Source organism: Podarcis muralis, chromosome 7, assembly GCF_964188315.1.
Source record: "Podarcis muralis chromosome 7, rPodMur119.hap1.1, whole genome shotgun sequence".
Lineage (NCBI taxonomy): Eukaryota > Metazoa > Chordata > Lepidosauria > Squamata > Lacertidae > Podarcis > Podarcis muralis.
Window position 1 is genome coordinate 81363219 of NC_135661.1, and position 13036 is coordinate 81376254.

Below are 13036 nucleotides of genomic sequence, written 5' to 3' on the forward strand. Positions count from 1 at the left end.
AGCTTTGCTGGCATCCCAAACGATCTTTAAGACATTCTGCTTATTTAAATTGAAATCGAAAAATTCTTTTAAAGTCTTCATTCGTGTTAAATTGCTGTTTTAGGGGGGGGGGGGTTTCATCGTCTGGAATGGATCAATCTACTTTTCATTACTTTCAATGGGAAAGTCCGCTTCAGGGCAAGAATGCTTCTGGTTAAGAATGGACTTCTGGAACCAATTAAGTACTTAACCTGAGGTACCACTGCATAGGCTGCATCAGAAGTTACATTTGCCTGTTAGTTTGGGGTTTGTTTGTTTTTTTAAAAAATTGTGTTAGAAAAAATAATTTGTAATTGGCCAATGCATATCAGAAGAGAGTATAAGATGACTAAACTTTAAAACTTTTCTAGGAGCTACTTTGAAAAATTTTTTTATCTCCTTATAGATCTGAAATAAATACAGTCTGAAAATCAGAAATATCTCAGGATGTTCACTGTTGTTTTGTGTTTAGTTTTCAACATTGGCCTTGAAATGTTGTTTTATATCTGATTCTGAATCCTGACACTTGGAAAACCATTGACGATGCAAGACTTGGACTGAGGTTTCAATACCCTGCTGAGTGATAACTTCTTTTGGCAAGTCTCTGTCTTTTCAGCGTAGTCTAACTTGTAGATGTAAGGGTAAAATGAGAGACAGCCCCTGCATACTCAGCTCAGAGCTCCATGGTGAAAAAATAGGATTATGGAAACTAGATAAATAAAACAAATCTTACTATTGAAACCTGTGAATAGCGACTTGGGCGTAAGGACCACTGTGTTCAATGAGCTTCCTCTGAATTACGTAAGATTGCAGTCTTGGGTTGAGAGATATTTCTTTGAGAGGCACCTTGAGTCCCATCAGGGAAAAAGGTGGGGTATACATAAATTTTAAGTATTGGTATTAATATTAGTATTGGTGGGGTGGTCTTTTTAAAAATGAAAACTTTAAGTCTTGCTGATAAGAGTCTTGAGGAAGTAGTGAAAACTATAATTTGCTATGTTCAATAGCTACACAACTTAATGCTGTCCTTTAAAAATCCTTCAGCACCTAGATTTGGGAGAGTTGGAGGGAAGGGGGCTGGTTTGGAGATGATGAATTCAAATGTTTGCTAGAATGCATCAGATACGAGAAGTTTCTTGGCACATCCCCCCCCCCCCAAAAAAAGAAGTTTCAACTCTGATCTTGTATTAATAGTCATAATATTGTTCTTTGGCCATTTCCTGACCACCTTCCTTCAAATCACCATTTGGAAAATATCAGAAGCTTAAGATCAGACAGTCCAGAAAGACATAATCAGGTTGAAGAGGAAGAGGACGACGACAATGGTGTTGGCAAACTGGCAGAGTCAACTGCAGGGTTATAATTAGGCAGGAAATCTATCTCATCCCTACATGGAAAGGCCAGAGAGGCAGATGTCCTAGCACTGAGCTACAGCTGTTCCCCATTGTCTATAGCAGCGTTTCCCAAACTTGGGTCTCCAGCTGTTTTTGGACTACAATTCCCATCATCCCTGACCACTGGCCCTGCTAGATAGGGATGATGGGAGTTGTAGCCCAACAGCAGCTGGAGACCCAAATTTGGGAAACCCTGGTAGAGCAGCAGACTTCAGGGCCCACCTTTAAGTCAAACAGACATTTGGGGACCCATTTCTTATTTATTTATTTTTCTACCATCTATTTGTATGGTGTTGCTGCCACGGTCCATCTCTGATCTTTTCTCAAGCCACCAGTTGAAAACCAATGGTCTAGAGCCAGCAAAACAACAAGTTGTGGTTGTTACAATGTGAGGGAGTTATCTCCCTTTCCCCTGTAAGTGATGGCAGATTAAATACTGGTCATCATTTTACCAAGTGGTAATTTTCCATGTTGGATGTGCAATGTGTGCATGCATTCGGATGAAAAAGGCTTCCAGAGCAATAAAAACAAGACAGCTCCTGCCCTCAGGGTTATAATTTAGACGTAATAATAATAATAATAATAATAATAATAATAATAATAATAATTATTATTATTATTATTATTTATTTATACCCTGCCCTTCCCAGTTTAAAAACCGGGCTCAGGGCGGAGAACAGCAAATATAAAACATTGATTAAAATGCAACTTTAAAACAGCATAAAATACAACATAAAAATGCAGCATCAATATCAATAAAATTCAAAAAATCAGGGGTCATTTTGGGAAGTGGAAAAAAAAACCTGTCAGACATCAAATGATCACCAGGGCTAACTGGCCAAGTTGGTGCCACTAGGGCCAGCAAGGAGGCCAGTAAAAAATTTAAATGTGGGATCCCAGAAAGGGTTTCTTCATAGAAGAGAAAAGGGAAAAGGAAATAGAGGATCAGGCTAATTCAAATTGAAGGCCAGGTGGAATAGCTCTGTCTTACAGGCCCTGCAGAAGGAGATCAAGTCCTGCAGGGTTCTAGTCTTGTGGGACAAAGCATTCCACCAGGTTGGAGCCATCACTGAAAAGGCCCTGGCCCTGGTGGAGGATAATCTAACTTCCTTAGGGCCTGGGACCTCTAAACTATTATTATTCATGGACCTTAGGGTCCTCTGCGGGACATACCAGGAGAGGCGGTCCCGTAAGTACGAGGGTCCTAGGTCATATAGGGCTTTAAAGGTCAAAACCAGCACCTTAAACCTGACCCTGTAGTCCACCAGGATCCAGTGCAGCTTCAAAAGCACTGGGTGAATATGCTCCCATGGCAAAGACCCCGTGAGGAGCCTCGCTGCAGCATTCTGCACCCACTGGAGTTTCTGGGACAGTTTCAAGGGCAGCCCCGCATAGAGCGAGTTACAGTAGTCAAGCCTGGAGGTGACCGTCGCATGGATCACTATGGCCAGGTCAGGGTGGGAAAGGTAAGGGACCAACTGCTTGATACGGCGAAGATGGAAAACTGTCACCTTGGCTGTTGCTGCAACCTGCACCTCCATGGAAAGGGAGGCATCAAGAATGATGACACAAAAGATAAATGGATGAGGCAGGAGGAGGAAACTAGTACTCAAGACAGGAGTTCTTAGTTCCTGCTGTGGTAGAAAACTTCAAAGAGAGGAGAAACCAAGAAATGCCAGTCTCTCAGCTGTGTTGATGGAGTTTCTTCTCTTCCACCTTCTGATTAAACAGCTGCTGCCAGGTGACACTTGATAGCTTCTCAACACTAGGCATGGGCCAATATAAGTTTCAGTTTCTTATTTTTTTCTAGTCTTTAAGTCCTGCCCTCTACATTTCCACATTTTAGAAAAAGGCCTCATGAATTTCACAAGTGTTTTGGTGCAATTTTCTTCCAATATACACATTTTTACGTGCAGTTTTCCCATTTTTGCAAAGTAATTTTCCGGAGTATACTGCATCTTTGTCATTATACAAGCATTCTTATGTGCACGTTATCTTAGTAGATGCATTTTTAAAACATTGCTTGGCTGGAAAACGACATTGCAGAATTCAGAGAGGTGCATTTTTCCTGTTCCACAATCTGCTGTAGCCTAATGAAGACAATATGATTATTTCCCTGCTTCCCCAGATTTCTGCTTAGATGTGTTTAGATTTTCCTCATCACCTGGCAGGGGGAATACAAGTTAACCACTTGCAAAGTTACCACTTGGTTAAATAGATATATACCTGGTGCCAGATGTAGAAGGAAAAGAACGTGGGGTTGTATTTAACTAAGTTCTACACAGAATAGTCTCAATGAAATTAATGGACCTAAGTTAGTCATCCCCATTAATTTCAGTGGGTGTGCTTTGAGTAGCTGCACTCATGAGTTATAGTGAAGCAGCTTAGTTTTTCAGGCTGGGGATTTTCTAGAGACCTAAGCCAGGCTGGTAATATCTGGACAGGATTCCTGCATGGAATTCTTAAAGTTAATGGTTCTTCCAGAGAGATGGGAGTGTAGCTAGAGTAGTGCCAGGCAGAAGCTCAGAGGGAATAGGGACTGATACAGGTGAGTTCTGGGTTATGAAAATATTGATATTGTTTATCTTCCTGCCTTCTTCCAAGGAGCCCCAACCATATTTTATCATTTCAACAACTTTGTTAGGTAGGTTTCATTGAGAAGTAAACTACGTGTTACAACTAGCATTGCTCCCAAACACCCAGTGAGTTATAAGTCAGAGCAGAATTCATACTTCTGCCAGACCGTTTCTTGATCAGGGTTTTTGTAAATATGCTCCACAACCTTGTTTTGTCAATAAGAACTTTCATTTCCTTTCTGAAATTGCCACTGGCCTGTGAAATGACATATTATCAGCCCGCACAACACAACATTTAACCTGAAGCTTCAGAATGGGGAAATGTTTTCTGCAGAATGTGTGAAGAGGCACAGAAGCCGCCACCAAAAATTTTATCTTAAGGAGAAATCCGGAGAGTAGGTTTGGCACTGCAATGTACAAACAGAACCATTGTGGAGAAGCAGTGCTGGCATCAGTGCCAATTTCATAGCAAGTACTTGCCCAAAATCAGTGCCAGTGCCACTTCTCTGCCAGTGGCAGAGGTGGCAGGGCAGGCAGAGTAAGGTAAGGTAAAGGTAAAGGGACCCCTGACCATTAGGTCCAGTCGTGGCCGACTCTCGGGTTGCAGCGCTCATCTCGCTTTATTGGCGGAGGGAGCCGGCATACAGCTTCTGGGTCATGTGGCCAGCATGACAAAGCCACTACTGGCGAACCAGAGCAGTGCACGGAAATGCCATTTACCTTCCCGCCAGAGCGGTACCTATTTATCTACTTGCACTTCGTGCTTTCGAACTGCTAGGTTGGCAGCAGCAGGGACCAAGCAACGGGAGCTCACCCTGTCGCGGGGATTCGAACCACCGACCTTCTGATCGGGAAGCTCTAGGCTCTGTGGTTTAACCCACAGCGCCACCCATGGCAGGGCAGGCAGAGTAAATCAATACAAACAAAGACACTTAATGCAATAACACCTGGGGTGCATATTTTTCTTTGCATACTTGTACTTTTACCTGGGATTGCAAGAGAGTGATAAAATAGTTAGGGATGCTGTGGGATTTCTGGATCAAACACTCTCCTGCTTGCTGTCTTCTAGGGCCTCGACCAGCCTCTTTCCTGAACATGACAGAAGGCGTCAAAAATAAGATCATCACAGCTGAGGGTTTCCTGCTACTCATCTGTGCCATTGGTCCTGGTCTTTTTTTGCTCTTCAGGGTGAGCTGTTATTTCCCTCTGACTATTCTTTGTATGCATGGTGACAGACAGGGAGAGCATGGTGCATAATGAATCTGTCAGCCTACAGTTTCCAGTCACCAGATCTTGTTCTGCTTTTTTTTCTATTTTTAAAGAGTAGATTGTTACCCCAAAGAGGCAAACTGTCCTTTTATCAGAGTGTACACCAGCAACAGGCACAGCATCTAGATCATCGCCTAATACAAGAGTTTTCCCCCAAATGGCAGTTCACTGGAATCACATGGGTCAGTTATAGCAAAGGACCAAAGGTATTGTCTGAGAACAGTAAGTGGATGGCTCTGAAATACAAAATGCTTTTTGCTGTGTTCCTTTAGTAAAAGGCTTGTGTGACATGTTTATCACATCGATATCCCACTTCTCCGCTGTCATGAAACTTAAGGAAGCACACAGAGGGGTCTCAGGTAGGTTCCCATCCAGGGACTGACAAGAACAAGATGGCTGTGTCATGCACCTTTAGACCATGTCCTGGCCCCTGGTACTTATCTGAGACGTGTTGTTTTATCTACACAGCTAACTGAAGACTAGTTCACATAAGCTAGAATTGTCCATCTACAAATGCTGTCTGAATTACAGCTGGTCATTTGCTGAAGTGGCCTGTTTATTTCTCTGTCACACACAGCTACCCAGGATGTAGGTTTTCACCCATGCACCCCAATCATGCATGACAGAGAACTTATTCAACTACTTTTCCATATGGCCAGACAGAATGTTGTAACATGTGTTCAGTTTTATCATCTGCTGATCAGCTGAGGACCAGTTTTTGTTTGTATGAAATGGCCCTTAAACTAAAATTCATTTAATTGTTATGCTCTTCTGTTATCAACTCTTTAGTTACCATTAACTGTGACCAACGTATTGAGAACCTGTGAAATCTAAGCAGTAAATGGCTACCAAGATTATGAGCCTCTCAATACTGGTAATTGTCATTTAGCAAGAAGTGGTAATCAACAATTCGCTGTAACTCACCTCTCGCTTCCTCAGCGAATCCCAACTCTGAATGGGGGAAGGACAGTTATACTGGTTTAAGGTTACATCCACAACATACTTTTTTTTTTTTAAAAAAAGCCATTATTGTACCATTTTAACAGTCATGGCTTCCCTCAAAGAATCCTGGTAACTGTAGTTTTTTAAGAGTGCTGGGAATTGCAGCTCTGTGAGGGGTCTCCTAACAACTCTTGGCACACTTAACTACAGTTCCCATGAGTCTTTGGGAGAAGCCATGGCTGTTAAAGTGACAGAAGAGTGCTTTAAATGTGTGGTGGGTGGGTGTGGCCTGAGTTTGTGGCCTAAAAGCATGTAAAATGCACCGAAAACTGATGCAGCTAAGCAAAGAACCATCTCCAATTTGGTGGAGCCCAGGAAGCCCAGCCACTTGGAGGAAAAGCACATAGAGACTATGTCTCTATTATCTCATTCTTATGTTTGCACAGTTACAGATGGGTAGCCGTGTTGGTCTGCCATAGTCAAAACAAAAAAAATTTTTTTTCCTTCCAGTAGCACCTTAAAGACCAACTAAGTTAGTTCTTGGTATGAGCTTTCGTGTGCATGCACACTTCTTCAGATAGTTTGCACACTTAGAGGGCAGATGAACAGACAGCATCACTGAGGAGCAGCTCCAGAGAATGGCATTGGGCTCACTACTGGGCTGCGGGCTTTAGGCAGGCCCAGTGATGCCTACCCTGATGTTCCACACTTGTTTTCATAGTCTTTTCCCTCTCTCTCTCTCTCTCTCTCTCTCTCTCTTTTTGCAGAAGAGATGGGAAAACGAGCGCCTTTTACAAGCCAAGAAGAAGGCTTATGAAGAGGAGAACATATATGAGGTAATTCCAGGAGACTGGGCATGGGGAAGGGATTGGCAGTTGCCCCCCCCCCATAAATAAAAATGTTAAGAAAAATCCTGGCTACGCCCATGCTTCTGTGCAGCAGAATGTGGGAAAATTCCAAAGCTGAAGGAGACAGACACCATGGTATATTCATATGATACTGGGAATAGGAAGCCCAGCCAGTATTCTGCAGCAGCATAATCTAACACCGGGCAAAGAAACATATTCATGCATAATACAGTCATACCTCATGTTATGTTTGCTTCAGGTTGCGCGTTTTCAGGTTGCGTGCCGCGGCGACCCGGAAGTAACGGAAAGGTTACTTCCGGGTTTCGCTACATGGACAGATGCACAAAACGATGTCACACACATGCGAATCGCGACCCACGCAGACGCGGGTTGCGTTCTGCTCATGTTGCGAACGGGCCTCTGGAACGGATCCCATTCACAACCAGAGGTACCACTATATATATATATATATATATATATATATATATATATGCAGGTTTTGGTGTCCTCGGGTGTCTTCCCGTGTAAAAGTTGGGGTGTCTAGGCGACGTTTCGACGAGGTCTCACTCGTCATCTTCAGGCTGGTGCTTTCGGCTTCTTGTTACTGGAACAGAGCAGGATCTCAGTGTTTGAGTTCCTATAAATACTGTTGAAGGTGTGGTGTATAGCCTCCAATGTTCTGGGCAGAGAGGAGGTTCCCAGGCTAGTGTGCCTTTTCTTCTTTTGTTCCTTAACCTGGGAACCTCCTCTCTGCCCAGAACATTGGAGGCTATACACCACACCTTCAACAGTATTTATAGGAACTCAAACACTGAGATCCTGCTCTGTTCCAGTAACAAGAAGCCGAAAGCACCAGCCTGAAGATGACGAGTGAGACCTCGTCGAAACGTCGCCTAGACACCCCAACTTTTACACGGGAAGACACCCGAGGACACCAAAACCTGCATTCCTGTACCCGTGAAAATCTACGAAAGCAAATATATATATATATATATATATATATATATATATATATATATATATATATAGTGGTACCTCTGGTTGTGAATGGATATCCCTCAAGATATCCCTCAAGTAATTAAGGAACAAAAGAAGAAAAGGCACACTAGCCTGGGAACCTCCTCTCTGCCCAGAACATTGGAGGCTATACACCACACCTTCAACAGTATTTATAGGAACTCAAACACTGAGATCCTGCTCTGTTCCAGTAACAAGAAGCCGAAAGCACCAGCCTGAAGATGACGAGTGAGACCTCGTCGAAACGTCGCCTAGACACCCCAACTTTTACACGGGAAGACACCCGAGGACACCAAAACCTGCATATATATATATATATATATATATATAATATTTCATAAAATTTATACACCGCTTGATTGTAAAAACAAAACAAAACCTCAAAGCGGTTTACAAAGAGATAAAGCAGTGAAATCAAGGGAAAAAATTACAGCCCCTGACTTGAAAGCAGGCTTCCTCAAACTCAGCCCTCCAGATGTTTTTTGGCCTACAACTCCCATGATCCCTAGCTAGCAGGACCAGTGGTCAGGGATGATGGGAATTGTAGTCTGAAAACATATGGAGGGCTGAGTTTGCAGAAACCTGCTTTAAAGCATACAAAAGTTAAAATGCTAAAACAGATTTAAATCACCTCAAAGTTCTAAGCTTCTGGGCAGACTTGTCTAAACAGGAATGTTTTTAGCAGATGCTGAAAAGAGTACAGTGAAGTCATGCGCTTGATCTCAATAGGCAGGGAGTTCCAAAGTATAGGCACTGCCTACAGATTTAGGGGTGAGGATCCCTGCCAAAGATCAGTGAATTAAAAAATGAGGATGCTTTAATTCCAGTAGGAAGGAAAGTAGTCAAAAGCTTTACTATTTGCTATTTTTATGTATTTTATTTTATATGCTTATGTACATTTTCCTGTTGCTCAAGATGAGTTCATTACATTACTGTGAAAGTATGTTTTGCCTTTATCCTAAAAAACCCAGACCCACTCCGCCCTTTCCTGTGGCAAGGCCTGTGGAAAAAGAAGAGTGCTGTCTCCCCCTTCAGTTCAATCTCAATATCCTACTTAGTGGGATTTACTTCCTAATAAACTTGTTTAAGAAGTAAACCCTAATAAACTTGTTTAGGACGGGGCGCGGGTGGCGCTGTGGGTTAAACCACAGAGCCTAGGACTTGCTGATCAGAAGGTCGGCGGTTCGAATCCCCACGTTCGAATCCCTCCCATTGCTTGGTCCCTGCTCCTGCCAACCTAGCAGTTCGAAAGCACATCAAAGTGCAAGTAGATAAATAGGTACAACTCCGGTGGGAAAGTAAACTGCATTTCCATGCTCTGCTCTGGTTCGCCAGAAGCGGCTTAGTCATGCTGGCCACGACCCAGAAGCTGTACACTGGCTCCCTTGGCCAATAAAGCGAGATGAGCGCCGCAACCCCAGAGTCTGCCACAACTGGACCTAATGGTCAGGGGTCCCTTTACCTTTAAACTTGTTTAGGGTTGCAGCCAAAGGGTTGTATCAAGTTATACCTAGTGACAGAAAGTCCTCCTGGCTGGAGCAACATCCCCATGTGTCCACTCTGGGCAAACTGGAAATGTTGTATTTGACTGCTACAGTGATGTCACATCCCACAAAGCAGACACTTTGAAATGAATGCACCGAAATTTGTAATGTCCATTGTTTTTAAATGCACCCTAAAACTCAATGCATCTTCAGAATAATAGTAAAGGTAAAGGGGCTCCTGACCATTAGGTCCAGTCATGGCCGACTCTGGAGTTGTGGCGCTCATCTCACTTTATTGGCCGAGGGAGTCGGCGTACAGCTTCCGGGTCATGTGGCCAGCATGACTAAGCCACTTCTGGCGAACCAGAGCAGCGCACGGAAGCGCCTTTTACCTTCCCACCGGAGCAGTACCTATTTATCTACTTGCACTTTGACGTGCTTTTGAACTGCTAGGTTGGCAGGATCAGGGAATGAGCAACGGGCGCTCACTCCATTGTGGGGATTCGAACCGCCGAACTTCTGATTAGCAAGTCCTAGGCTCCGTGGTTTAACCCATAGCGCCACCCGCTGTGAACCCCTTTTTGTCATTTTATATCAGTATTCATACTTATAGACTTATCTTTCAGAGATTGACCTTTTTTGGTTTCCCCTTCCTAGGGACTGAATTTGGATGACTGTTCCATGTATGAGGACATTTCACGGGGGCTGCAGGCCACCTACCAGGACATAGGGAACGTGAAAGTGATTGATCTGCAGCTGGAGAAGCCAGAGAAACCGTGATAGAAAAGGACTTCACTTTGCATTCACTTTCCAGGCACATAGTATAAACAGCCCATTTTGAATCCTGAATATTCTCCCTCACTTCATCCTGCTGAGGAGAATTGAGGGCAGGGGTGGAAGGATTCTATATTCTCCTCTCTCCAGGATACTCACACTTGTATAACTATGTCAGGTTTACAATAAGAAGGCTGAGAAGAACTTATTGATTCTGCTTTGTGAAAGTTCTGGTTTTGGCAGGAGGGTAAACAACACAGGTTTCCTGGCATTTTTGTTTTCCTGACAAAATATTCTGACAAGTACTAACTTTATCTTCACTTGACATCTTCCTAGTCACTTTTCCATTCTTGGTCTTGTTGGGAAGAGGTGCTTCCCTCCCTTTTTCTAGGAAAATTTGTTCCAAGATGTAAAGAACACGTCAGTGATATTCACCAAATGGTGCACAACTGAGCAGCTTATAGGATTAATTCATTTAGAACTGGTGCCTGCCTGCTCCTACTTTCCCTTCTGAAATTGGGGTTTAAGAGAGACCTATTTATAGTGCAGCTGATTTGGCAGCATGCTCATTGTGTTCAGTTCAAATGTATATTTTTTCCCCATTGTTGAAGGCAGAAGGAAATTGGGCTATAGGTTTGCAGCAAAATCCAGCTGTATATGGTGCTGATTGGACAATGCTTCAAGACACACATGAACAAGAAAGAAATAGTACATAGACTGCTTCAATCACAAGACAGGATAAAAAACTGAGAGCTTATCCAACATTTGCTTTGGTAGAAACCAGGAAAAGGCTGAAATCATATCATGGGTGAAAAACCTATGCAACTTTTGTTTCAATATTATATTTGTCTTCATCTTTGATCTGCTACTTGTATGCTTTCCCACTCTTGTATAGGAAAAAGTTGTAACATTGTTAATATTGTAGGATTTTTATTTTTTTTATAGATTGCACTATGAACCTCCCCTGCTTTCTTCAAAGACCAAAGGAGAGCTGGAGAGAGCTAATGAGACTTGGGCCTGACTTGTGGCTAAAAGTAATAGGGTTAACCAATGTGATACTCTCCAGATGTTTCGGGCTATAATTCCCATTATCCCCTACTATTGTCTTTGTTGGCTGGATTGATGGGAGTTATAGTCCAAAAACATATGGAGGACACTATGTTGAGCATCTCTCTCTTAGAAGAACCAATGAGTTTTAGGTTTTCATGGAGCCAATTAAAAAAATAACCAGACATTTCACAGTGTTTGGTTGTTTCCCTAAAGTAATAGGCTGACCCTCTCTTCTTACCGTGACATACAAAGCTCTGGTTGTGCATTACAGAAGATTGCCAAAGGTGGGTGAGTCGAAGCAATGACCAGGGAAATGGGTAGTTGACCCCATTAATACTCTTGATCCAAGCCCTAGCATGGGAGACAGTTTGTAATCCTATTTCGATTTAATGACAGACTAAATTTCCTTATTTTTTCATGTTTTGTCATCTGGGATGTTAATAAAATAAATGTTTCACTATTATGAAATGAGATTGTTTTGAAACAACATGTTTCATTTATTTAGAAAATGTCCTACTTGCTTTATATTCAAAACAACATCAAAGTGATATATTCTATTATTCACTTAGGAGAACAACTTATTTCTAACCCTAACCTCATGATGACAGGGTTAGTTTGGATCAGTGCTTTTGTAATACTGAGCAGTACAGGAAAGTCAGGCCTGTCTTGATGCTTGTCTGATCAGATGCAATACAGTACACATTTTCACACTATAAGTGGCCAGCTGGCTATCTTTGCACAAGGAAACATGCACTGACTATCTTCATGATGGATAGTTTTATATACAGTCATACCTCGGGTTGAATATGCTTCATGTTGAGCACGTTCGAGTTCCGCTCCTTGGCAACCCGGAAGTAACAGAACGCGTTACTTCCGGGTTTCACCACTCGCACATGCGCAGACGCTCAAACTGATGTCACGTGCATAAGCAGCAAAAAGCGGCGCATGTGTGCGCAGATGAGCCGTCGCTAGTTACATTTGCTTCTGGATGCGAACGGGGCTCCAGAATGGATCCCGTTCGCATCCCGAGGTACAACTGTACTTCAGCCAGTGCTCTTTCCTACAACCCATATGCCTTGTAGCCTAAACCTTAATGCACCATCTGTGCCTGGGAACAATTTGTTTTTCGTCTGGTACCATCTCTGGTGAAACAGAGCATGTCTTTTAAATTATTCTAAAAAGTGTCTGTATTATCCTTACAAAACCAGAGCAATTCACAACCATGGGCAGGCAACAAAGTTGGTGGCACAGACTGTTCAGATAATACTCTATATTGCAGTTGCCGTAAGGGCCTTTTAGCAGTTCTCTCTACCCTTAAACAGTGTTAGCTCCCTTCAGCAGCACTCACCATCTAGAACAGGGGTAGGCAACCTAAGGTCCACAGGCCAGATGCAGCCCAATCGCCTTCTTAATCCAGCCCGCGGACGGTCCGGGAATCAGCATGTTTTTACATGAGTAGAATGTGTGCTTTTATTTAAAATGCATCTCTGGGTTATTTGTGGGGCATAGGAATTTGTTCATTTCCCCCCAAAAAATATAGTCCAGCCCACCACATGGTCTGAGGGATGGTGGACTGGCCCACGGCTGAAAAACGTTGCTGACCCCTGATCTAGAAGGTGTACTATAATGCCACCATGTAGAAGATATGCTTGCAAAGGGATGGG

The 13036-nt window shown here is 43.0% G+C and overlaps 1 protein-coding gene across 2 annotated transcripts in view; it reads left to right on the top strand.

The window, feature by feature from the left end:
• Positions 1–11845, top strand: part of CD79A (CD79a molecule) — a 32201-nt gene extending 20356 nt beyond the window's left edge. For both annotated transcript variants that reach the window (XM_028742282.2, XM_028742280.2), the window contains exons 3-5: positions 5058–5176; positions 6967–7035; positions 10206–11845. In XM_028742282.2, the coding sequence (XP_028598115.1) occupies positions 5058–5176; positions 6967–7035; positions 10206–10328 (311 nt within the window). In that variant the 3' untranslated portion in view covers positions 10329–11845. The remainder of the gene's footprint in view (positions 1–5057; positions 5177–6966; positions 7036–10205) is intronic.
• Positions 11846–13036: the final 1191 nt, after the last annotated feature.